At 57.4% G+C, this 23884-nt stretch overlaps 1 protein-coding gene across 1 annotated transcript; it reads right to left on the bottom strand.

Moving 5' to 3' along the window:
- Positions 1–714: 714 nt before the first annotated feature.
- On the bottom strand, positions 715–22874 carry prkar2aa (protein kinase, cAMP-dependent, regulatory, type II, alpha A). Its single transcript, XM_088917590.1, has 10 exons — positions 21123–22874; positions 7116–7151; positions 6285–6421; positions 5069–5175; positions 4421–4574; positions 3138–3239; positions 2932–3006; positions 2777–2842; positions 2554–2692; positions 715–2466 (listed from the first exon to the last, which is right to left on the bottom strand). Exons 1-10 carry the CDS (start codon positions 21358–21360, stop codon positions 2342–2344), a joined length of 1179 nt encoding a protein of 392 aa, XP_088773716.1. The 5' UTR covers positions 21361–22874; the 3' UTR covers positions 715–2341.
- Positions 22875–23884: the final 1010 nt, after the last annotated feature.

Below are 23884 nucleotides of genomic sequence, written 5' to 3'. Positions count from 1 at the left end.
GCTTGTGAGCTGCAAGTGCTCAGACTCGCTCCAACACAAAATTAGCCGTGCGTGGAGATCCGAGAAGTGATGATCCAGCATGAATCAGCTGAATTCCAGAAGTCCCACAGGCAGTGCTCTTCAGCGTCTGGGAGACCTCGGGAGCTGCAATTAGCACACCGGGGCGCAACCTCACAGCCCCCTACTGCACACAAAGTTGCAAGCGAGCAACTTCGAGGAGCAAAGCAAGCTCGGAGTTTCCCCCAGTGCCCATGTACAGGAACTGCCCCAAGCCTGAAGCCTGAGTGAATGAATCACCCAACGTTATTCGGATTCAGAAAACATCCACGGAATTACCCCACGCTGAAACGAGCACGTTCATGTGCCGCATTCCAGCCGAGCAAAGCTAGCCCAACAGAAGGCTGCCACCTTGTGGCTACTTCTAGTAACGCATCGCAAAACATCCCAGATTACTCTTGCTTGTTCAGAAGGTGGTGGGAAGAAAGCACGAGTCCCGAGCCGGGTTTGACTTGCAAGGCAGGGGGCCGACGCGAGCAGTACCACTGCGGTGTACAGACAGACAGAGCCCACTGCCTTGTGCACAGAGGTCACTCTGAGCTCCCACAGCCCGCAGATGCAGACAGAGAACACTCTCCTGCTGGTTCAAAGTAGAAATACCATCTTTCTTTGGACACAGACGCGTTCGGCCATCCCTCCCCAACCAACAACAAACACTTTTAACAAAATGTTGTTTTTTTTATTTTGAACAGTTTTCCAGAGCAACTCGTTCTTCAGAGAATCTAAGAGAAATAAGCTGGACTTGCTTTTGCCTTTTAGTATCAGTCAAAAAAAAACAACAAAATTGTAATAATATACTATTAATAATAATACAGGTGGAAAGTATATATTAATCAAACCCAGAACACAAATTATTCTGTAGAATCACCAGCACAAACTGAATCAAGAACAGCAGGTTAGCAATCATTGGCAGGATTCAACCCCAAAGAGGAAACACTTTTTTATCAAAGATTTTTTCTCCACGTTTTTCTTCAAAAATGCATTTTCTAAAACTTTTTTTTTGCTTTTTCTCAGGGGATGTTATAGATATATACTCGTTTCTTCAGAGCGGAGTGTCCCGTCTCGTCGGTCTCCTTGGCTGTAGTTCGGTGTCTGTTCCGTCAGCGACTCGGGGAGCCCCCCCCCCCCACCGCAGGACCCCGCGGTGCCAAGGCACTTCGCTGTGATCCCTCTCCCCCCAATCCCCCCGCCCGTCACACACAGCTGCGCCCCCTGCTGTCCGGCCCAGGGGCGGCCTCCGCCAGAGCAGCCGACACAGCAGCCACACCGAGCGCCGCCTGCAGGGAAACGCTGGGCCACACGGGGGTCCCGCGAGATCGAACGCCTCCGTTCCCTGCTGAAGCCGGCGGGAACCCCCACGCCTGCCTGCCTGCCTGCCTGCGTGCGTGCGTGCGTGCGTGCGTGCGTGCGTGCGTGCGTGCGTGTGTGTGTGTATGGGTCTTGTGCTTGGTCAGGCGTCACCCCCACCCGCCGGCTGAGCAGCTCGGTTTAGCACAGCAGCAACCGGTGTGCGTACCCCATGCACAGGGGTCCGGGGAGCTCGGAACGACCGCTGTGTGGCAAGAACCGCAGCCCCAGAGCTGTGCGTGGCGTGGCCCTCAGAACGGGCGGGCTGGCCACGCGGCTGCCCTGCGCAGGCCTCTCCTACAGACCGCCTCAGCCCCCGCTGGCACAGCGCAGCACGACACAGACCCCCGTGTGCCTCTGCAACCACCAGCACAGCGGAGTGCGGGCAAGACCCTGGAGTCTCTCTGACCCTTTCAGTGCACAGGGGGTGGGGGATCAGGGTCACTGTCTTCGTGCTGTGCTCATTGCTGGAACCCTGAATTACCCAGGAGGTTCAGTGAGGAGGGGTCCTCTCCGTCTCTCTCTGTAACCCTCCCAAGCCTGAACGTACGGAGTGTGGGAAGGAGAGAAGGGGAGAGGGAGAGGGAGAGCGCGATACAGCCGAGAGGGGCAGCAGGGAGCAGGAGAGGGGTGGGAGGTACGGTGTGTGAAAGAGGGAGAGGCAGTGTAAGAGCCAGGAGGCTCTGTCTCCGCCGCCAGGGCCCGGCTCTCCCCCGGAGTCTGTCCGTCTGCGTGCCCCTGTCCAGCCGTGTCTGCGCGTGCATCTCTGTGGGAGCACGGCAGGGCAGAGGAGGCTGCCTGCGTTTGGAAGTCAATGTGAAGTGTGCGTGAGAGCGTCGGTGCGTCGGGGTGGGTGGGAGTGTCGGGGCGCGGGTGCGTCGGGGCAGGAGTGTCAGGGAGCGTCGGGGTGTGACAGTAAGGCACGGGGTGTGGTCTCTCAGTCCCGCAGGTCCATGCTGGAGCCGAACAGAGCCACCAGCTGCTCCTCGTAGTGGGCGATGTTCCTCTTCATGATCTCCTTGCACGAGCCCAGCAGCCGCTCGAACGCCTGCACGTCCATCACTGGGGACAGCGAGATGCAGAGAGGGAGCCATGAGGGGGGGGGCAAGAGAACGAAGGAGAGGGCGCGAGGGCAATGCCGCGTCTTACCCAGGCACTTGACGTCCCCGACGGCGTACGCAGAGGCGGCTCTTGGCTTGTTGGTGACCAGAGCCAGCTCCCCAAAATACTGCCCCCTGGTGCAGCGCGCGATCTCCACCTCGGCGTTGTCCTGCTGATCCGCCTTTGTCTGGGGGAGAGGAGGTGGGGGGGGAGGTCAGCGGAACGGGAGGAGCTGCCCGCCGGCGAGCGACGCCACGGCTCCCTGACTCACCTTGCTCTTCATCATGATCTTCACGTCGCCGGACTCCACGATGTAGAAGCAGTCCGCCTTGTCCCCCTGGCGGAGAGGGAGACAGCAAGAGCGTCAGCGGGGGTTGGGGGGGCTGGGCCGTGGCGCGGCGAGGGGAGCGGACAGGACAGCCCTACCTGTGCGATGATGCGCTCCCCGTCCTGGTACATCTTCACACCGAGCACGTCCACCATCTTCATCCGCTCCGACAGCTGGGGGGTTAGCGGGAACAGGGCAGCGTCAGGGCAGCGGAAAGGGGTCCCCAGCCCCACAGGTGGGGGGAGGAAATCACTCACCCCAAAACCCCCCTCCCCCTCCCCCCAGAGCCACGCCCAGGCCTCACCTCCAGCGACTTGAGCAGCGGCACGGACTCGATGAAGATCTCGTACATCTTCCTCTTCTTGGCGTTGTTCTTCAGGACGAGCCTCCGGAACGTCACCCGGTCCTGGAAGACAGGCGCCCGGAACACACGCCGAGGTTCAGAACAAACGAATTGAGAAACTTGAAAGCATGTGTTTCTTCTGTTGTTCTTGTTTCTCTTGCAGTGTAATGTAATGTGCTTTTCTCCCTCCCTACACTCGCAGAAGATTACACATCCCCCTTGTTTTGAGTGTACACAGTTTAAGAAACCTGCAAAAATATTTGCAAGACATAGAGAGAAAACTGATAAGTATTAGCCCACGTCTACATACAATATTTATGCACAATATTGTACTGTGCAAATGTGGTCTGTGCAAAACATGTCACTTGTATCTAATTTGGTTCCATCTTTCTCTAAATAAAAACAAACAAAATGTGATGCAGGAACCTCAAAATAAATAAGGGCTCTTTCTAAAGCTCTAAAAGTGACTAGACTGTAATGGAGAAACTACAGCACTACACTACACTGTACTACAGCCAGAAGTCCACTAGGTGTCAGTGTCACACAGCTGTGTGACAGTCCTGCATTCCCTCACTACCTCAGCACTAAGGGCTCAGGCAGCCAGAGATGGAGATAGAGAAACATTCTTCCCAAAATTTACAAATCTAATCCCAGAGTTCCCATGCCTGCCAGAATCAGAACAGCTTCCCATCCTACTGGAACTGGCAGCCCAGTATGTGATCTCCTGTCCCAGCCTGAGGAGCAGTGAGCCCGTCTCCCTATAATACTCCATCTGTTTAGATGTAAATATCTTATGATTGTGTCTTTATTGTAAATGTCTGTAGATTTTTGTTTTACGTTAATCGTATTTGTTTTGCTTTGGCAACACTGATTTAACTTATCGGTCGTGCCAATAAAGCACCTGGAATTGATCAGAATTGATGGGACACCTGGTCTAGTTGACTACTCACACTCGGCAGATACTGTCATCCAAAGCAGCCTGCGGGGGCTGAACTGACTCGCAACCTGGCGCTCAGGAGTCCCTGACAACTGGGTCTCGGTCTGACGCCTCTCTCGAAGGACAGAGCCGCAGGAGGGTCAGTAACTCACACCGAGTGACAGAGCCAGACCCTGAATGGGGCTCCTCACGGCAGCTTCACAGTCAGGATGAGGAGTTTGATTATCCTGCAGCTATGCCACAGTTTGGCCCCCAGCCCCGGTGACGGGCCCTTGAGTTAAACGAGGCGAAGACGGGAGTGTCTCACCAGGCCCCACAGCGCCCCCTCGCTGGTGGCAACGATGGTGGCGGCGCGAGGGGTGTTGTACATCAGCGCCAGCTCCCCGAAGCTGCCCTTGTTGTCGTACTTCCCCACACAGATGTTCACACCATCCTTCAGCACCAGGATGTCGTACACGCCCCTGGGGGAGAAAGAGAGAGAGATTCTGCCCCTGCTGAAGAGGGAGGGGGGAAGAGAGCGAGAGATTCTGCCCCTGCTGAAGAGGGAGGGGGGAAAGAGCAAGAGAGCGAGAGATTCTGCCCCTGCTGAAGAGGGAGGGGGGAAGAGAGAGCGAGAGATTCTGCCCCTGCTGAAGAGGGAGGGGGGAAGAGAGCGAGAGATTCTGCCCCTGCTGAAGAGGGAGGGGGGAAGAGAGCGAGAGATTCTGCCCCTGCAGATGAGAGAAAGGGGGGAGAACGAGCAGAATAACCACTGCCCTCAGAAAGAGAGATCCCCCTCCCCCAGTGCCTGTCCTTGTAAGGCAGTGTTGCTGTGGAGCTGCAGGAATGTCCGCAATAAAACCGATAGAGCAGCACACACTCCAGGTAAACACAGGGCCGGAGGAGAGGAGATTCCCGCTGGATCGGGCACACAGAGGGGCAGGACGCACACGCCCGGCAGCCGCGGCGGACTGACCTCTCGATGACGTAGAAGTTGTCGCCGTCGTCGCCCTGGTCGATGACGTGCTCCTGGGGCTGGACCCGGCGCTCGAACATGGCGTCCAGGACCTGGGACATCTGCTCCTGTGGGGGGGGGGAGTGTTAACCACCGGGGAGGAGGGAGAGAGCTCGCCAGGAATCAGGGAGCGCGGGCGAGGAGAGAGGCGGGGGGGGGAAGTTTGTGAAACTGGGGGCTCATAGAGGAGGGCAGAGGGGGGTCTGGAGAAGGACGCATGCACCTGACGCACAACCTCCCGGTGCAAGAGGGCCGGGAGGGAGCACAGCCTCGTGTCCCTGGCTGCAATGGCACCTGCTCGCACCGTGATCCCCGCTGCTGGCTCCCCCTGCTGGCCCTGAAGCAGGGCGCTAAAAGGGGTGTCTCTCCCCCCTCCCCCCAGGGTGGGCCTCTCTGCTGCAGCCCTGTGTACGGGCCCAGGCCCTGCGGGGCTCCCAGCCTGCCCGTCTCCAAAGTCCCTCCCGCCCCGTTTTGCGGACACATGTCTGCTCTTGGATTTTCGGCAGCATTACAAACTACACGAGCCCCGGTTTCCCTCTCTGTCCTTCTCCATTCCTCCTCCTCCTCCTCCTCCTCCTCTCTCCCTCCCTCCCTCTGCCCACACATGGTCTCATGGAGGGGTCTCCATGGCAACAGCAGAGGCACCATCTCCAGCTACGACACGCGCACGCGCACGCGCACACACGCGGCCCTTTCGTGTTATGCAGTATCCGTGTGCATTAAAAGGGTGGTCATGAAGAGCGGTTCTGTATTCTGTTCTAAAACTTTTTTCAGCTTTACGGGAAGATGCAAATATTTGCCAGGAAAAGCTAACACAATCCTTAACACAGTACAGGAGCATCCAGGTGGGGCTGCACACTAGTGGAGGTGGAGGGGAGTCCCTATTCCCTGTAAAGCGCTTTGAGTGTGGAGTGTCCAGAAAAGCTCTATATAAGTGTAAGCAATTATTATTATGACAGCTTCCAGCTCTATAATCAGATCTGAACTGGTACCCGGTCAGTGTGCTCAAGAAGACTGTGCTGTTACAGAGCGAGACCGATCTGGACTGGTACCCGGTCAGTGTGCTCAAGAAGACTGTGCTGTTACAGAGCGAGACCGATCTGGACTGGTACCCGGTCAGTGTGCTCAAGAAGACTGTGCTGTTACAGAGCGAGACCGATCTGGACTGGACTGGTACCTGGTCGAGGGTCTTGAACAGCAGGATGTCCCGGCAGGCCTCCTGCAACCGGCTGCGCTGCTCGTCTGTTTTGGGGTGAACGACCCGGGGCTCGCTGTCCTCCTCCTCCTCATCAGGGTTAAAGGCCTCTGCACAGACTGGGGGGGGGGGGGGGGGGGAGACGACCACTGTTACACACAAGGGGGAAGACCATCAGTAATGGGTTGCCCCTAGGACTCTACTCCTGTGACCCTGTGACCCCTTGTTGTACCCTTTGGCCTCCGGGTAACCCCAGCCCGGCACAGAATTTTGTTTAGAGACTCAAGAAATTCAGAGACAGACTGAGCTGACAGATGGCCACAGAGAGAGAGAGAGAGAGAAACTAACACAGAAAAAAACCCACACACTTCACAAGCAGGCACTGAGGAAGAGACTGCAAACAACAAACTGAGAATGGGAGTGAAAGAAAGAGCCCTCTTGTGTGCCTGTTTTATTATTGTATCATTTTATTTAAAAAAAAATCCTCTCTTAAGCCTGGAGGAAGGAACAGCAGATGATCCGGGAGGTTCTGGCACAGCCAGCTCAACAAGCATATGAGAAATTGATAATTAATATGACAATTCAATTAAAGAGCTGGTTGTCCCAAAGGCCTGTGACAGAACAGCTAGGAGCTCATCGCTGGGGCACAACAGCGATACTGCCTCTCTCCCTCCTCCCTTCAGCAGGTCAGCCATGCTGGTGACCCGGTGTAGCCGGGGGCTGGACCCTGGTCATGTCAGGGAAGGACTGTGGTCCCGACATCCAGCAGAGGGCAACACGGAGAAGAGTTCCCTCCCGCCCCAGGTCTCTTACCTGACACTCTCCTGTTGAATCGGCTGATGGGAGGAGCTGGAGAGGAGGGAGAGAGAAAGACCCGTCACTTAACAGAAACTGGGAGGACACAACAGCACGTTCAAACTGCAACTGGCCTCATAACGGGGGCGCCGATGTGAAGCTATGGAGGAGCCAGTATGTTCTTCTCATGGTTCTGTACCGATCCGATCGCGGTGAACTGGGCCACAGGAGTGGGAACAAGCCGAATTAGCTGTCTGCAAGGCCTGTCCACACAGCACGGTGGAATGCAGAGAAACCAGTTACTCCGGCTGCTCAGCAGGGGGTTGTGTCGGGTTTTATAGGCCAAACAAATACAAATCAGTGCAAAGCCCAGGGAACCTCAAACGCGGCTGCTTGTTCTGCTTTCCTGCACCGGCGCTGGACTGTACGGACAGCAGCCTGCAGACAAGGCTGGACAACGCACCAAGCCGCGGTACGGCGCACGTCTGATGCGTCTCACAGGCAGGGAGGCAAAATCCCCACGAAACCCCGACAGAGAGCCGTAACCCACAGCTGTGCTAGCGCTGCGACATCTAGAGACGTGCTAATAAAACAGATCTCCTAGGCAAGCCTGCTTATTGTCAGCGTTTCAAACTTGCGTCAGAGGCAGGCGGCGTCTGTAAATCAACCTTTCACCTCCGCGTTCTTCAAACAAAAAAGGAGTTGCAGACCGAGAAAAACCATCAGCCGCAGAACTGACTTCATTCATTTTCATATCGCTTTTCTCCTTTGTACCTGCAATCCTCTCAGCAGCAATTAGACAGGCTGTGACAGAGAGTGCGTGCGGGGGGGGAGACCAGCCCCCCGCAGGCTGATTTTCATGAAGAAAGAGGAGGAAGGAGAGGGAGAAAGAGAATGAGAGAGGTGGACACTGGGAGAGGAGGAGAGAGAGTGAGTAAGGAGGTGGACAGAGAGAGAGCGGAAGGATAGGAGAACAAGCAGAGAGATGGACACTGGGAGTGGAGGAGGCAGGGGGGGGAGAGAGAGAGGAGAACGAGGAGAGAGATGGACACTGGCAGTGGAGGAGGCAGGGGGAGAGAGAGAGGAGAACGAGGAGAGAGATGGACACTGGGAGTGGAGGAGGCAGGGGGAGAGAGAGAGGAGAACGAGGAGAGAGATGGACACTGGCAGTGGAGGAGGCAGGGGGAGAGAGAGAGAGGAGAACGAGGAGAGAGATGGACACTGGGAGTGGAGGAGGCAGGGGGAGAGAGAGAGGAGAACGAGGAGAGAGATGGACACTGGCAGTGGAGGAGGCAGGGAGAGAGAGAGAGGAGAACGAGGAGAGAGATGGACACTGGGAGTGGAGGAGGCAGGGGGAGAGAGAGAGGAGAACGAGGAGAGAGATGGACACTGGCAGTGGAGGAGGCAGGGGGAGAGAGAGAGAGGAGAACGAGGAGAGAGATGGACACTGGCAGTGGAGGAGGCAGGGGGGGAGAGAGAGAGGAGAATGAGGAGAGAGATGGACACTGGCAGTGGAGGAGGCAGGGGGGGAGAGAGAGAGGAGAATGAGGAAAGGGTGAAAAGGAATGGCTCTAGGCCCAGAAATTCTTCACAGACATTTAGCAAAGGGAGCCAACAGGCAATTGCTGTTTATTCATCAATGACAAAATGACAGAGAGAAAGAGGGGGACTAAGGCAGAGATAGACCATAGTACTCTGTGGTGTCCATTTGTATACTGAATTGCAGGTTACGTTAGTGCTGTATGTCGCACTAAACCAGAAAGCACCATACTTAACTACAGTGCACCATTTCACAGCACACAGGAATCTAGCACACTAAGAGTGAAGTGGAGCACTCTATTGTAATAAATTATAATTACCGCTCTACAAAAAACTGTAATGGGTTATAATTATCTATAGGGTATATTGCGATAGCGTGATAAACTGGAGATGACTGAAATATATTAAGCCACAATACGCTGTACCGTAGCTCTGGGGTCTATGGTGAACTGCAGACCGCTGTAACAGTGTGGAGAGTGCAAGCGCATCACAGTGGAGCACACGGACAGGGCTAGGGGAGGGGGCAGTGTCAGGACAGGACCGGAGAGCTGGCGCCCTCCCTGCTGCCCCGCCCACTCTCCCCTCTCGCGCCCGGGTTCCCCTGCGGGCCGCCGGCTCCTCGAGATCCGGCTCCAGCGCCGCCACATCCGCGAACTCTTCACGCGGTCACGAGAGAGACGCGAACACTCCTGCCTCGAGAAATCAACGGGCGGGTGTCGGGTGTCAGCCGCGACGCTGCGGGGCGCAGGCACTCGCTCCCACCAGGCCCGCACACTAGAGGGGGTGAAACGTGATCGCCTGGGAAGACGCACCCGTGTCTCCGCCAACAGCCGCGCGCCGGGAGGCAGCGCTGTAAGGAGAGGCCGCGGCGCCCGGCGTGCCCCCCGCGCTCTGAACAGCCCCAGCGCAGGTTTTGCCCGCCGGCAGGAGTTCGGGTTTCATCTGCAACACTGTCCCGTCACCCTGATGCCCACTGGAGCTGCGAGGCTCTACAGCCTATTAGGAGGTTTGAGGTCTTCTCTGCCGCTGGCAGAGAAGACAGCCGGACAGCACAGACTGTCCCAGCAGGATCGACGCACGGAGAGCGGGGGTGCTGAGGTTACAGCGCTGTGCACGACGGACGGCCTGTTCGGGCGCTGGGAACGGGAGATCAAGCAAATGACAGGCAGAGAGAAACCGGGAGAAGCTCTGCAGCTTCCGTCTGCCGCGCCTGGGTCTATACTAGCTGTTACATAAAGGGGCCCATACAGAGACTGCTTCTGCACAGTCTGTGCCGCTCCTGACGCGAACAGGAGAGCGGCGACGGTTCTACAGCAGAGCCCGGGCCCGGCTCCGAAAGCTGCTTTTCACAACTGCTCTTTGCGATAAAGCACTCGGTCAGGACATGGGATTTCATCCAGGGTGTGGGGAGGCAGGGTGGAGCTCAGAGCCTGCCCAGCGGGGTCCCCAGGAACAAAGGCTGCTTTCTGCACCCAGTCCAGGGCTGAATCACAACACACTTGCACAAGGGGCTAGATTCAGACAGGGTGTGACAGCACAGGGTGTTACTGGCCCGCGTGCTTTGTCAAAAGGGCACTGAAGACACCTTTTTATACACAGTGTGCTCCTTGTGGCCAGATGTGGTCCAGTTCTCCCGTCAGGATACTGTTTCTCAGTGCACTATTCTACAGAGTGATATTCCTTGTCCTCCCAGATCCTGACAGGAGCAGGTGTGTGTTCCCCTGTGCGGCCAACTAAGTGCTGGAGCTTTTGTTAGGAGCCCCTGGGGTTACAGCATCCTGCCCTGTCTTCACCTCTCTCACTCCGTCTTTGGAGAAATTTAAAAACGAAAAAGATTTTTAGAAAAAAAAGAGAGAGAAGGACAAGGCAACCTCCCAGGCAGAGCTGACCCAGAGAAGACCGTCAGGAACCCACCTCCGGCCACTGCAGGGATGAGTCCGCAGAGGAGAGAGTGGGGAAAGGAAAGCCCTGCTCCACCAGGGGGAAAGGAACTCAACCTTTTTCTAGTCTGAAAACTGGACTTCCAGGGGACCCGACCGAGGCACTCAAACCCCTCAGAAGCACTGACAGAGCCACAGCAGGCGGCTGTTGTGGGATCGGGAGCGACCCAAGTGCGATGCGAGAGCTGGTGGCAGCCTGTCCGAATCACCCATCAGCCTCGGTGCGCAGCGTTTCCGCACCTGTCCACAAGCACGACGTCCGTCCCCACCTCACCACGCTCCCTCCCCTGCAGCAGTCTGTGCCCGAGCACATCCATGTCCGCATGTGTGTGTGCGCGCGCGCGTGTGTGTGTGCATGCGCAGGCACGTCTGTCATCGGTATGTGCGAGCGCTTCGCAGTTGCCACGGCGACAGAATGCGAGGAAACCCCCCTCATCCTGCCGTTGTCTTGCCAACCCCCTCGTCAGACTCTTCAACGAGAGGGCTGATTAGGAGCTTAATGACGGAGCCCCCCTGCCCCCCCCCAGGATCAGACGGAGAGGGGAGGAGGAGAGGCAGGTAGACGTGGAGGCAGCACGCTGCCATTTCGGGGCTCCCCCAGCCGCAGGCCCCTCCGTACAGCAGCCAACAGCAGCTGCTGGACTCGGGGGGTTCCAGCCGGGCTCCTTACTCCCCCCCCCCCAGAAAACCCGCCAGCTACTAGACCAGGAACGTGGCACCGCGCCCGTGACCTGTCCGAAGTGCGCGCGCCGATGCACGCCGCGTGGCCTGCTGCAGAGCCAAGAGCGGGGCGTGTGTGTCGGGGGGGGGGGGAGGAGAGGGCACGGAGGTCCTGCCCCGACGCAGCCCGCGGGAGGCGCCCAGGGCTCAGCCTCGCTCGCCGGCTCTCATCGCGAACCAGGGCGCAAGAGACAGCCGCACGGTGTCCCTCTCCCTCTCCCCCTCCCCCCGCGGCACTGCAGTGGACTGATCCCCTCCCTCCGAGTGGGCTTAATTAAAGAGATCCCGCACCATGAGCCTGCCATCCAGACCGCCTCAGCCTCCACACACACACACTCTCGCCCTGTTCACACGCCCACGGCCCCGGCTGGAGCAGCTACCGGACCACTGCTGTGCCGACACCACGGGCGCGCGGAGATCGCGGCCGCTGCTGGTGCCACTCCTTCTGATCCCAGCGCTGCCGTTAATACGTCAGCTGTTGCTCCCTCCCTGCGCTCCAGCGCGGGGGCTGCTGGCAGCCGCTTACTGGTGCTCACATGGGCAAGGCGAGGAGCTGAAACTACTCTGGCTGTGCGGGACTGTCTGAGTTCAGCCTTGGGCGGGAGGGGGGTGGGGGAGATCGCCCACCCCCCTCCCTGCCTCGTGTCCCTCCTCTCAAGGCCAACAGGCAAGGCTCTTCCATGAGTTGGAGTGAGAGATAGGTCCCAATCCTACTGGGAGAGGGAGGAGGGAACTCAGTGGAACTGGCAGCCCAGTATGTGATCTCCTGTCACAGCCTGAGGAACAGTGAGTCTGTCTCCCAATAATGCTCCAGCCGCCTATAGTATATATATCAGTATTTTATATGTCTTTGTTGTAAATGTCTGTAATATGTCTGTAGATTTTATTTTACTTTTATTTTTTGTTTTGTTTAACGTAAATATCATTACTTTCATTTGCTTTGGCAACACTGATTGTACCCATCGGTCATGCTAATAAAGCACCTTGAATTGAATTGATAGGCAGGAGGCAATAAAACACACCAAGGACCCCCAGCACCAGCGCTGCGCTGAGCTGAGCTGAAAAGAAACTCCTGCCTGTCTCACCTCTAACTTCTGAGTTCTGGAGTCAGGTGAGATCGGGCAAAGAAGGATTTAACTTCCGAAGCAGAAAAGACTCAGGAGGAGAGGTGGAGGGGGAGCTTGTCAGGTGCCTTCCAGAGCACATTTTTGCTCCAGAAAGAAAAAAAATTAGGAGCAATAGACAATAATTATCCAGAAACGAGTCTCATCTCCCACTAAGCAAAAAGCCAGAGACAAGAGTTTGGTGCGTGCTCAGTTCGAACAGCCAGGACTGCTAACACCCACTCCCCCACCCGCCTCGGTCTCCAAGGAAACCAGGCTAATTAGCAGGGCCAATAATTAATCAGGCCCACTAACGTCACTGGATCAATCTCAAGGCAAAGTGGGATGCGACACGCTCTAGAAACGTACACATTTGACACTGGTGACAACAGGACAGCTGGGCGCTGACTGAACAGACCAGCTCCGAAAACCAAGCCAAGAACACCAGCGGCTCCCATTTCTCAGCAAGCGCTCGGCACCCAGGAGAAAGACCCATTTAAGACATGAACTGTGAAGGAACACAAGCTGGCTCACTGCGCAGTGGAGTGAAAACTGTGCCCCGTGGAGTACTGATATCTGAGACAAACTAGGCAGTTGGGAACACACACCGGCGAGCACTGCCAGGACCTGCTCAGGCCTCACAAGTGCCCGGTCAGCACCCCCAGTGCAGAGCAGTCTGATCCACTCCAGGTTTCAGCAGCTGCAGGCTCTGGGGCAAAGTGTATTGATGGAGCACAAAGAAAACATTCACACACAGAGCCTGTCACAGTCAAACAGGTGCATGCAAGCCTGTCTGTGCCCCTGTGAGTATGTGCCTATCAGTACACGTGCAGTCATATATTACCTTTACTATCAGGTGGATGGGTCACAGAGCCATTCCCATGGAACAAGAGAGAATTTATCACTTCCGCAGTGTGCAGAAGAGGAAAGGAAGCTACCTGTTTTGCTCTCTGCCTGTGCCATTAGATAAGTCAAGACATGAGAGGGGCTGCAGCCTCTGCGCAGCCGGTGTTCACTGAGCATTGGAGGGCCAGCCTGAGGGAGGCAGCAGTATCTGTGCTGGGAGTGAAACACAGCACCTGTCTGAAACAGGGGCCTTCTGCAGAATACACCCCCTCCCCTTAATTCCTTTACTTACAAGCACAAAAAATCCCAGAGAAGCCTGGACAGCAGATTTAGAAAAATGTCCACAGACACATGTAGACAAGTCGCATATGTGAAGTGAAGAGCACAGAGCAGGACTGCGCAGGAGGAGGAAGAGTCTGACCCTGGCAGTGTGCAGCACAGAGCAGGACTGCGCAGGAGAAGGAGGAGGAGGAAGAGTCTGACCCTGGCAGTGTGCAGCACAGAGCAGGACTAGGCAGGAGGAGGAAGAGTCTGACCCTGGCAGTGTGCAGCACAGAGCAGGACTAGGCAGGAGGAGGAAGAGTCTGACCCTGGCAGTGTGCAGCACAGAGCAGGACTGGGCAGGAGGAGGAGGAGGAAGAGTCTGACCCTGGCAGTGTGCAGCACAGAGCAGGACTGGGCAGGAGGAGGAAGAGTCTGACCCTGGCAGTGTGCAGCACAGAGCAGGACTGGGCAGGAGGAGGAAGAGTCTGACCCTGGCAGTGTGCAGCACAGAGCAGGACTGGGCAGCAAGTAAAATTTGCAGACATGCTGTTGAAGTAAAAACTTCACTGCCCGTGTTCTTCCCTCCTCCCAGGTGTAGAGCCGTTCAGAGCGTCAGGCGGATCTGGGAGCCCCACGCTGCAGTGCTCTGCCGAGACACTGCACCAACAATCTCCACATCCGCTCCCTTCCCGCCACGAGATCAGAGCCCCGCGCGCTCCCCTGCCTCTCCGAACACAGGCAGCGCAGCGGGCCTCCCCCTGCCTCCCCCTGCCTGGCAGCCCCCCTGCCTCTGGCTCTCCCTGACCCAGGCCCATATAAGGAAGCAGCGCTCTCCAAGCGCGGTGCAGAGTTAACCCCTTCCCTGCCGCACAGGAGCCAGGGCTGAGAACTGCCTGCCTGGCTGTCTCTCACAGACGCTGCGTCGAGGGAGGGAGACTATTGTTGGGCTTTTTAAAGACGGGGTAATTTGTGCTTTTTTTTCTGCCTGGGTCTCAAACGGCCGCCTTGGCAACACAGTAGATGGCCACGGCAGTGAAGCAGCTGGAACGTGGCTCTCAGAGACCCCGAGTGAGGGAGGACCAGGGACAGCAGCAGAGGACCCTCTGTCCCTCTCCCCCACACTGCTCCCCCTCTCACGGACTGTCCCTCTCTCCCCCACACTGCTCCCCCTCTCACGGACTGTCCCTCTCTCTCCCACACCCTCTGTCCCTCTCCCACACCGCTCCCTCTGTCCCTCTCCCCCACACTGCTCCCCCTCTCACGGACTGTCCCTCTCTCTCCCACACCCCCTGTCCCTCTCCCACACCCACACAGTTCCTCTCCCTCTCTCCACTACACGGGGATTCCCCAGATGCCAGCTCAGTAAGTGATTCCCATAGCTGTGCACAGCTACAGACTCCTGCTCCCGCTGACTCACGAACTGACCTACCCGACGAACTCTCAGCTTTCTCTGGCACTGACAGCGCTGGGACAGGACAGGAATGGTGGGCTACTTCTGCTTACAGCTAGGAAACTCCAGAAATCCTGTTCCATGTGGCAGTGGGAACAGTTTCCATCTAGCTATTTTAAGAAGGCACAATTACGAGTCATTAATCCCCATGAAAGACTGAATTTCCTCGGGCCTCTGAAGACACAGGATTGAGCTTCTAAACAGAAAGAGAAGAGCCCTGTGATGTGACAAACTCAGTTTCACAGGGCCAGACCAGGAAGGGTAGAAGACGTGTGTTAGTCATGTCATTTAACTGCCCAGTACTGCAGCAGCCATACACAGCAAGATCCAGCCCTGAGGACAGCTCAGTCCAGTCTATCCAGTGACCGCTAGGCAGCACGAGCTCACGGTAGCAATATCCAGTCCTGAGGACAGTCCAGTCCAGTCTATACAGTGACTACAGGCCAGGACAAGCTCACTGTAGCAATATCCAGCCTTGAGGACAGTCCAGTCCAGTTTGATTATGGACATAAAGGCTATAAGCAGACTACCTATTAAGTGTGATGTGGCGTTAACACCCCTTCCACAGAAGCCAGAGCAGGGCTTGGGTTCAGGGCGGGCCACAGTTACAGCTGAGCCGGGAATCGACACGGGAGAGAGACACAGGCTGCTGCAGCCTCCGGCTGCTCACGCTGTGCTGAGCACAAAGTGTGAAAAGAAGGCAGGTCTCAGCCCATTTCACCCCGACAGGCGGAAAAAACCTCACAGACCCAAGTAAATGCCTCCCTACCGCACGGACAGTTCCCTCTCTGGTCACTGCAGAGCCCTCGCTCAGCACCAGGGCTCCCCCTCTGGTGAGGCGCCCCACGACGTCCCTGCTGCAGCTCCCCCAGTGCTGTTCCGTTGAACTGTACCGAAAACTCACACAGCCTCATCATGACATGTGGGCCAAACCTGCTGCTGGCCCAGCTCCTACTTCCATTCGGCTGTGACAACGTCACAGTGCCTGTTATCCACAATTTCCTCGAGCACGCCAAGCACTGTGGAAAGTGTAGCGGATTGTAGGGCGACAGCCACCATAATTTATGGTAAACCTCTCCAGCAACTGGGCTCGTTCTGGGAATTCTGGCACAAATGTATAACTGTGTAAACGCTCGGAACACCGCGTGCAAGAATGTTATATAGTGAAACGGCGTGCCTGTGGGATTGAAACACACTTGGCCTGCTGAATGCCATTTATCACGTGAAACAGGTACAGATGAGACTCCGTTCTTTCTCGGAGCTCTGTTCTCAACCTCACACTAGAATCCAAAGGGGCCTCCTGGAGACAGAGTGCGCTCTCGCCCGGCTAGTCAAATCTTCAGGAGGTCGGCGTTCATTTCAAGCGCAGCCCGTTGACGTCAAACACTTGTAAAGGAAGATCAACTCGGGGGGGGGGGGGGGGGAATTAAGAAAAAGGCATTCAGGGACAAAGTAGTGAGTAAAACCAGTATTGAGGTCAGGCTCTGCTACACGTGCCCACCGGGCAGTGCCCACAGCTCGGCGGGGGCAGCAGAGAGGACAGATGCAGCTCTCCGCGGATCTCACCCAGCTGATCCCCGAAGGAAGCCAGGAATCGGCCCCAACCGCGCGGCTGGGCAGCAAGGTGCCGACCCCAGCCACGCGCCCTGGAAACAAACTGCCCCCCTACTCGCACTTTTAAAGGCACTTCCCTGTAGTTTCACCTTGTGCCCCCCAGCTTTGCGTTTTGGCGCGGAAACAGCGAATCCTTCCTAAATTTTCTACCAAAAAAACCCCGAGCCTGCGACGTCGGGAGAGCGAGTCTCTTGCGGGGCTGCGGACGTCTCGTTCGCCCTCCCCAAGCGGAGCCTGGCTTTCCCAGGGCGGGTCCAGCCTGGCGCTGGGGCAGAGGAACAAGGCCGCACACGAGGAGGAAGTGCCGGCTGAGAACAGGAATGAGCTGTGCGTAATCACAGCCCTTCAGAACACGCTTCCCAGCGGCCCCGGGATACACACACACGTCAAAACTCCCGGCTTCGAAGGTCAGCAGCTCCAAGGAGCGCCTCGTGCGAGAGCAGAAGAAGGGAATTAAGGGGGGGTCTGAACACAAAATAAACCTCCTCTCTCTTGCCAGCGAAGCGAGGAGGAGCTAGAAACCATCTGAACGGGAGAGGTGAAGCCCAATATTCCCAGCTGCTCCCAGATTCCCAGCTGTGCCGAGTTTCAGATCGGGAACGCTTAGTCTCTGTCGTTCACCTGGGCTGCTTCTCTAGCGCCCTGCGGTGGAGCCTGAGCTCACCCAGGAGAGAGAGAGACACACACACAGAGAGAACCAGAGGAGGACTAATTTATTACCCTAAGCGCACCGGCCTTTGCACCCTCTCTGTTGACAGTGGTCCGGGGATATAAATGCTTTGGGGAAAACTGGTACAGGCCTGTCATGCCAATGGATCTATTTTTGAATTCAAAATGTAGAGTGGAGAGGGAGGGAGAGAGATAGCGAGGGAACAGGGAGAGGAGGAGGGACATGGAGAGGGAGATATGTAAACATACCCTGCTCCCTATCTCCACAGCACTGAGCCTGCTGCTCTAAACATCACCGCCACCCCACCCCCCCTCTTTCCAGACTGCCTGAACAGCTAACGGCTCTCCATTACCTCTGGAAAGAGGGCGGAGGAGAGGGACACGGGCGGGCGGGCGGGTGGGCATGGAGATCGGAGTTCGAGAGATGCCAACACTCACATGTTGCTCAAAAACAGGAGAGGGTAGGAATCCGAAGATTGCCCAGAGGCTGTCAGACAGAGCCCGCTGTGAGCTGTGCTTCACTGTGAAGGGGAACGCTGTCCTCGACAGCTTCACCGACAACTCACGCCAGCGTGACAGAATCATCAGACGGACTCCAGAACCACTCTCCCTTTATTAAGGGCCAGAGACGAGCTAACGCCATCACACTTCCTTTCCCTGCACGTACCGGCACGAGCTCAGGCACGGCAGAGCTACGGGTCCCTATAACAAAACAACTTTCAGGGGAACAAAAGCCATCACAGGACAGACAAGACGGAGCACGACGGACAGAGATGGAGATGCGAGGAGTGGCATCGTGGACAGGCGCACGCTGTTTATGAGGCATTCTGAATATCTCTATTGATCACTTGTCCTAAATAGCTAAATCAATGCCATGTACAGTAAGCGCCATGGGCTCTCTTTCTGCACTGCAGTCTCCAAGCGAGAGAGGAGAGACCGGACAGAACGGAGGGGTGAGTGGACTGAGAGAGAAAGGGGGAACGAGGGGAAGAGGAAGTCAGAGGAAAGAGGATGAAGACAGACTGGCTCCGATCACTTTAAGATGGTTTATCCAGCAAGGAAGGGGTTAGTTAGAGAGGATAGGCTGAGAGAGAGAGACGGAGAGAGAGAAACCCTTTTCAATTAAAAGCAACAGCACTTGATGCTAAGCCTCTTCACACCTGCATAGCAACCATACACTGCTCTCTCCTGAGCGGTAGAATAACTGTCCCTCCCTCTGTCTGTCTCCGCCCCTCAGGGGTAAAATACATCTTCACTCTCGCTCCCTCTGCCCCACAGGGGCACTCTCGCTCTCTCCGCCCCACAGGGGTAGAAGACCCCTCCACTCTCGCACTCTCCGCCCCACAGGGGGTAGAAGACCCCTCCACTCTCGCTCTCTCCGCCCCACAGGGGGTAGAAGACCCCTCCTCTCTCACTCTCTCCGCCCCACAGGGGTAGAAGACCCCTCCTCCCTCCGCCCCACGGGGGTAGAAGACCCCTCCTCCCTCCGCCCCACGGGGGTAGAATCTCAGTGATGTATTCCCCCAGACCGGAACAGACTGCTCTCTCACTGTCACACCATCCCATTGCCCTCCCTGCCTCTCGGCCTCTCCCCCACTCACAAGAGCCCGCCTGTGACTGAATGTCGAGCCCAGAGAAGAGCAACCAGGCTCACTCTGCGGCTGAGGAAGAGGAGAAACAGCGGCTGGGGACCCTGATCTTTTTCAGTCTCCCGTGACGCACCGCCCACCTGTCTGCCGTTCAGCGGGAACAGAGCGGGTGTCAGTGCTTTCACACAGGGGGCAGAGAGAGGAAGACGGAGAGTGACACACCTGTGTCAGAACAGCCTCTTCCTCTTTCTCAGCAAAGCAGGGGAGTGCCGCGTTTTACTTCTCCTGCCAGCCTGGCGGCTCTCTCCTCCTGCCGCCTCGCGGGGTTTCCAGTGTGACTGGGAGTGCTGCGCTGGCCTGGCCGACCGCAGTATTACCAAGGCGCAGCAGTGGCCAGCACAGCACCTCACCCACCGTTACACAGCGCACAATGAAAACAGAGCGATAAACCAGACGTCGCAAAATCAATTTCACCTGATGGCCGGCCACAAAGAGAGACTAAGACATCGACGACCCACTGCGCAGAAACGAATTAAGAAAACACAGTCACGTGATGGAGAGTAGCTTCAAGAGAAATCCGCAGGAAGCTGACTTCTGCCCGTCGCCTTCCCTCTCTCCTGCCCAAATCGCCCCCCTCCCACCCCGAGCTCCAGCTCTCTGCTTTTCACCATCTCACTCAAGACTCAAGCCTCTCTCTCTGGGACCGGAGCTAAAAATAAACCTAAAATAAAACCAAGAACTGTATATCACCAGTGTCAAGCAGCAAGCGTATTGGTATATACAGCACAGTAAAGATACACTACACATGAGCAAGACCAACGCGCCAGGAACCAGATCCCTCCCTGTCTCTCTCAGCCTGGTCTCCGGAGTGCAGTGGGCCCTGTCCGCTCACGGTCCCTCAGGCCGCTGCACAGCTCCGGATTCTGCAGCTAACACCCCCATCGGTTGTCCCCCAACCATTCGCTTCAATTCAGCTCAGTGGCACCCAGGGCTAATTTTGGTTTTGCAACTCGTCTCCCTCGCGTCGACAAAGTTCAAAAACATCTTGAGAGTTCGTTTTGCAGCACCTCTCTTTCTCTCTCTCGCGCGCGCGCACGCACGCACGCACACAGCTCACAGCTCACAGCTCACAGGGATCTTGCTCTGCTGAAAAAAAAAACTCCCAAGGCCCTTCGGCAAACATTTGTTCTTCCAACACAACACAAGGAAACTCTGCTGACAGACTGTGCCCAGGCTCTCCCAGGCTTTCAGCCCTCATTCTAGAGCTGCCCTCCAGTCACACAGAAGTCATCGCTCGATCACACCAGCAGACCAGACGAGGAGCTTGACAGGCTGACGGATTCATACACAGGCTAACTTTCACACCCCTCACACACTGACCACTGAGACCAGGGCCGAAATCAATATACAGGCTAACTTTCACACCCCTCACACACTGACCGGGTGACCAGCACACTGACCACTGAGACCAGGGCTGAAATCAATACACAGGCTAACTTTCACACCCCTCACACACTGACCGGGTGACCAGCACACTGACCACTGAGACCAGCACACTGACCACTGAGACCAGGGCCGAAATCAATACACAGGCTGAGGTTAACACCTCACACACTGACCGGGTGACCAGCACACTGACCACTGAGACCAGGGCTGAAGGGACAGGCCTGTTTAAAGAGCAGAGTGACAGTGGCCCAGCTCCTCCATGACTTCAGACCTTCGTCACCGGACCCCCACAGACCCTCTCTGCCAGTAAAAGAAACTCAGAGGAGCATCACCATCATCACACCTGCGCAGGACTGGGAGACTCTCTCTCTCTCCCTCACACAGGTGCGCCGCTGTCAGTGACCGGTGCCGAGACTGGGCCAGCCCACTGACACGGCTCATCAGCAACAGCAGGGGGCGGGCATGCTCGGAGCTCGTCTCGCACCCGCGTGGACCGCTCTCACGGTTTCAACGCGCGGGGTGGGTGGGGGAGATGTCAGGTACTGGGTCCACGCCAGTGTGAGTGGGGGGTGGGGCACGACCTGTTGAGCTGGGACTGCGCGAAATTCCGGCCACGCGTGTGTGCGTGTCACCGCGGGGAGAGACCTGTGCACCTCAGCTCGGCTTCGCTCTGTGGAGGGGCGACACACGACTGGCACCCCCTGACCTGACGTACACCTACGGGGGCTTGTTAACCCCACCAGCACCCCCCACCCAGCAAAGCGCGCTCGATACTTCCGATACTCAATTAACCCCAACAAGCTCATCCGCTCGCCCACGATCCCGCACGACGAGGCGCTACTCACGCTCGAAGTCGGAGTCGTCGTCGTCGTCTTCCTCGCCCTCGTCCCCGTTGGACTCGGTCTGCATGGGCTCGCCGTCGAACAGCACGCCCTTGCCGGCGGCCCTGCCGGCCCGGCCGTCCCGCAGGCGGGTGAAGTACTGCACCGCGAACTCCACCAGGTCCGGCGGCCGCTGGCGCAGCACCTCCACGGTGTAGCCCTGCAGCAGCTCCGTCAGGCCGGCCGGGATCTCGATGCTCATGGCGCTGCCGGTGGTTTATTTGCGTTCCCCTGTGAACTCACCCCTTACAGGAGGGTGTGCGAGTGTGTATGTGGGGGTCTGGAGGGGGGGTGGGGGGTGGGGGGTCGGGTCAGCTTTTGTTTGATTTAAAAAAACAAAGCGTTTTAAAATAGCGCAGGAATGGAGGGGGGGGGGGGGCGGGGTCGGAAAAATATATTTTTTTTCTGTTGTTGATGAAACTTAAGTGCATGCAATACGAGAGGGAAAAAAAAAAGATAAATCACCACGCTGCCCCCCTGACTGGGAAATAATACCTAACGTAACACAAGCACGCGTACGGCCAGCTAGCCGAGCCGATTACACGATGCACACGAGTGGAATACTCTGTCGTGGGGAGAGGCGCACACAGACGAGCGGGACGTGTTCTCTGACGGCTCCAAATCGCACAGATCCTCCACACCGGCGCTTCCCCCAGTGGCGGCGGCGGCGGCGGCTGCTGCTGCTGCTCAGACCCGCTGGTTTATTCGGGGAGGAGGAGGAGGAGAAACACGCAGCCCGGGACCGGCGGTATTTATAAACCCCTGGCTCGGCTGGCTCGTGGCCGGGTCAGGTTTAGGCCTCGCGACCCCCAGAGCCGCCCCCCAGCTCGAGCCCTTCCCCGTGAGCTCGAGGCGAAGAAAAGTTTTTTTTTAAAAAAAAACAAACCCGCTCGGCTCGCGCGCGCGCGTAACCGCCCCGGCTGGAGGGCAGGTTGTTGTGGGGGTGGTGGGGTTGGGGGAACCGCCGGCTTCACCGCTCCGGGCTTGTCGTGAGGCTGTGGGCTTTATTTCTCTCTCGATCTATCCGCCCGCGTCTTCGGTCCGGCGGCGGCGGCGGCGGCCAGCTCCTTCGGGCGAGGCTGCGAGGTCGGCGTCCGCCTCCCGGACTCGACAGCGTCCTCCGCGGCTCTCCCCGTCTACCTCCCCTTCCCCCGAGGCGCCCCCTCGCTGCCCGGGCCGCCGGGGACCATGAAGGGCCGAGAGCGGGGAGGTGCAGGCCGGCCGGGGCTCTGCGGGCGCCGTCCACCCTGCTCCGCCTTGACCGGCTGCCGCCCGGCCCGCCCGGCCCGCCTCTGCGCTCCGCACCGACACAACAGACTCTGGAGAGAAAGGGGGGACTCGGGAGCTCCCGAAGAGCGGGTGGCTTTCTTTTTAAAAAAAAAAAATACAGCAAAGTCACAAGGAGGAGAGGAAAAAAAAAAAGGCGTCAGTCCAAAAGTCAAGATAAACCCTTCGCCGCGGCTCGGGCTGTCCGTCCCTCTGAGCGTCTGCTGCTGCTGCTGCTGCTGCCGCCGACCAAAACCTCACTTTTGTCCCCCCTCCTCCTCCCGGGACAGGAGTCCCCGGCGTGTCCGGCTTCTTCTTGAGTCAGTTACTCGAATACGAATTATCCTTTTATTAATATTTACAGTCGTCTTCCGCTCTCTCCGCGTCTCCCTCGCTGTGCCGCTGCCGGCGAGACCCTCGCTCTCCTCGGCCGGAGCTGCAGAAGCGGCAAGGAGGAGGAGGGGCCCGGGCGAAGCTGCTGAGCGACGTGCCCACCCGCCAATCAGGAGCCGGCTCGGCCAAGCCGACGCCAAGAATTTTCCCTTATTTGGGCATGGAGTAGGCGTTATCGCCCCGCGCGCGCGGGAGGGGAGGGAATGGGCCCCCCCTCTCGGTGGCGGAATCGGAAGGGACCAATGAGCGAAGGCGGGGGGCGGGCGAGTGAGGGGGGCCGTGTGTAGCAGAGGGCCAATGGGAAACGAGGCAAGGTGGCGGCGGCGCAGCCAATGGGAAGGCCAGGCAGGAAGGAGACGTCACGAAAGGGGAAGCCGAGAACGCGGGAGGGGCTGGAGGTGTGTTTGACACCGCGCCTGGCAAAGCAGGGAGCTCTCCGATTGATCAGCTTGATCGATAAGCCGGATCCCGATCGCACTGCTTGGCCAGTAACTAACGGCATTTCCGGAGCTCGTTTGCATACCCCCGCCCGAAGGCTCTAGCACAGCGCGAGTCCGCGGCGTGCGGTGCAGGGTGCATCATTCGCGCACGCCAGCGTTTCGTTTTCACTCTTCTTGGGTCCGCAGGAATCGATCGTCGCCTCCTTTCCTTTAACCCCATTTCGTAACGTTGCGTAAATCCCTTGTGACCCAGTCGGCTTTGTCTGAAATCCTGGTAATTAAAGCCGTTCTATTTTCGTATCTGATTAGGTGGGCCGGTCCCAGACGGTGAACTCCGCACAGCGGGTCACTCTTAATGCGGCTGACCGTGCACGTCGGCGGGCTATCCCACGCTGCGCTGGAGGTCCCAGGTCCGGGGTTGCGTCGTGTGCGCGGGGCTCCCTCTGGTGGCCACTCCCGGTACTGCATCCTCTTGTTCAGACACGTTAACCTGCTCCTTGCTCTTTAACGGCTACAGCAGCTCGCCTCGTACTGCGATCGGGTTAGAGGATTTTCTTTCTAAGATGCCGTTAGGCAAACCAGCTGCCCTGCTTCCTGTAGTGCAAGCGCTGCTACGGTGCATTCATC

Source organism: Atractosteus spatula, chromosome 5, assembly GCF_055471065.1.
Source record: "Atractosteus spatula isolate fAtrSpa1 chromosome 5, fAtrSpa1.hap1, whole genome shotgun sequence".
NCBI lineage: Eukaryota > Metazoa > Chordata > Actinopteri > Semionotiformes > Lepisosteidae > Atractosteus > Atractosteus spatula.
The sequence above is the reverse complement of the archived record's forward strand: the minus strand, read 5'-3'. Positions and strand labels throughout refer to the sequence as shown.

What these genes read in the sequence shown, in the direction of transcription:
- prkar2aa (XM_088917590.1), bottom strand. Translation starts at nt 21,360, where the DNA reads ATGAGCATCGAGATCCCGGCCGGCCTGACGGAGCTGCTGCAGGGCTAC. An exon ending in TGTTCAAGACCCTCGACCAG is followed by an intron (nt 5,176 to 6,284) that starts GTACCAGTCCAG and finishes CCCCCCCCACAG; the next exon opens with GAGCAGATGTCCCAGGTCCT. An exon ending in AGATCATGATGAAGAGCAAG is followed by an intron (nt 2,693 to 2,776) that starts GTGAGTCAGGGA and finishes CCTCTCCCCCAG; the next exon opens with ACAAAGGCGGATCAGCAGGA.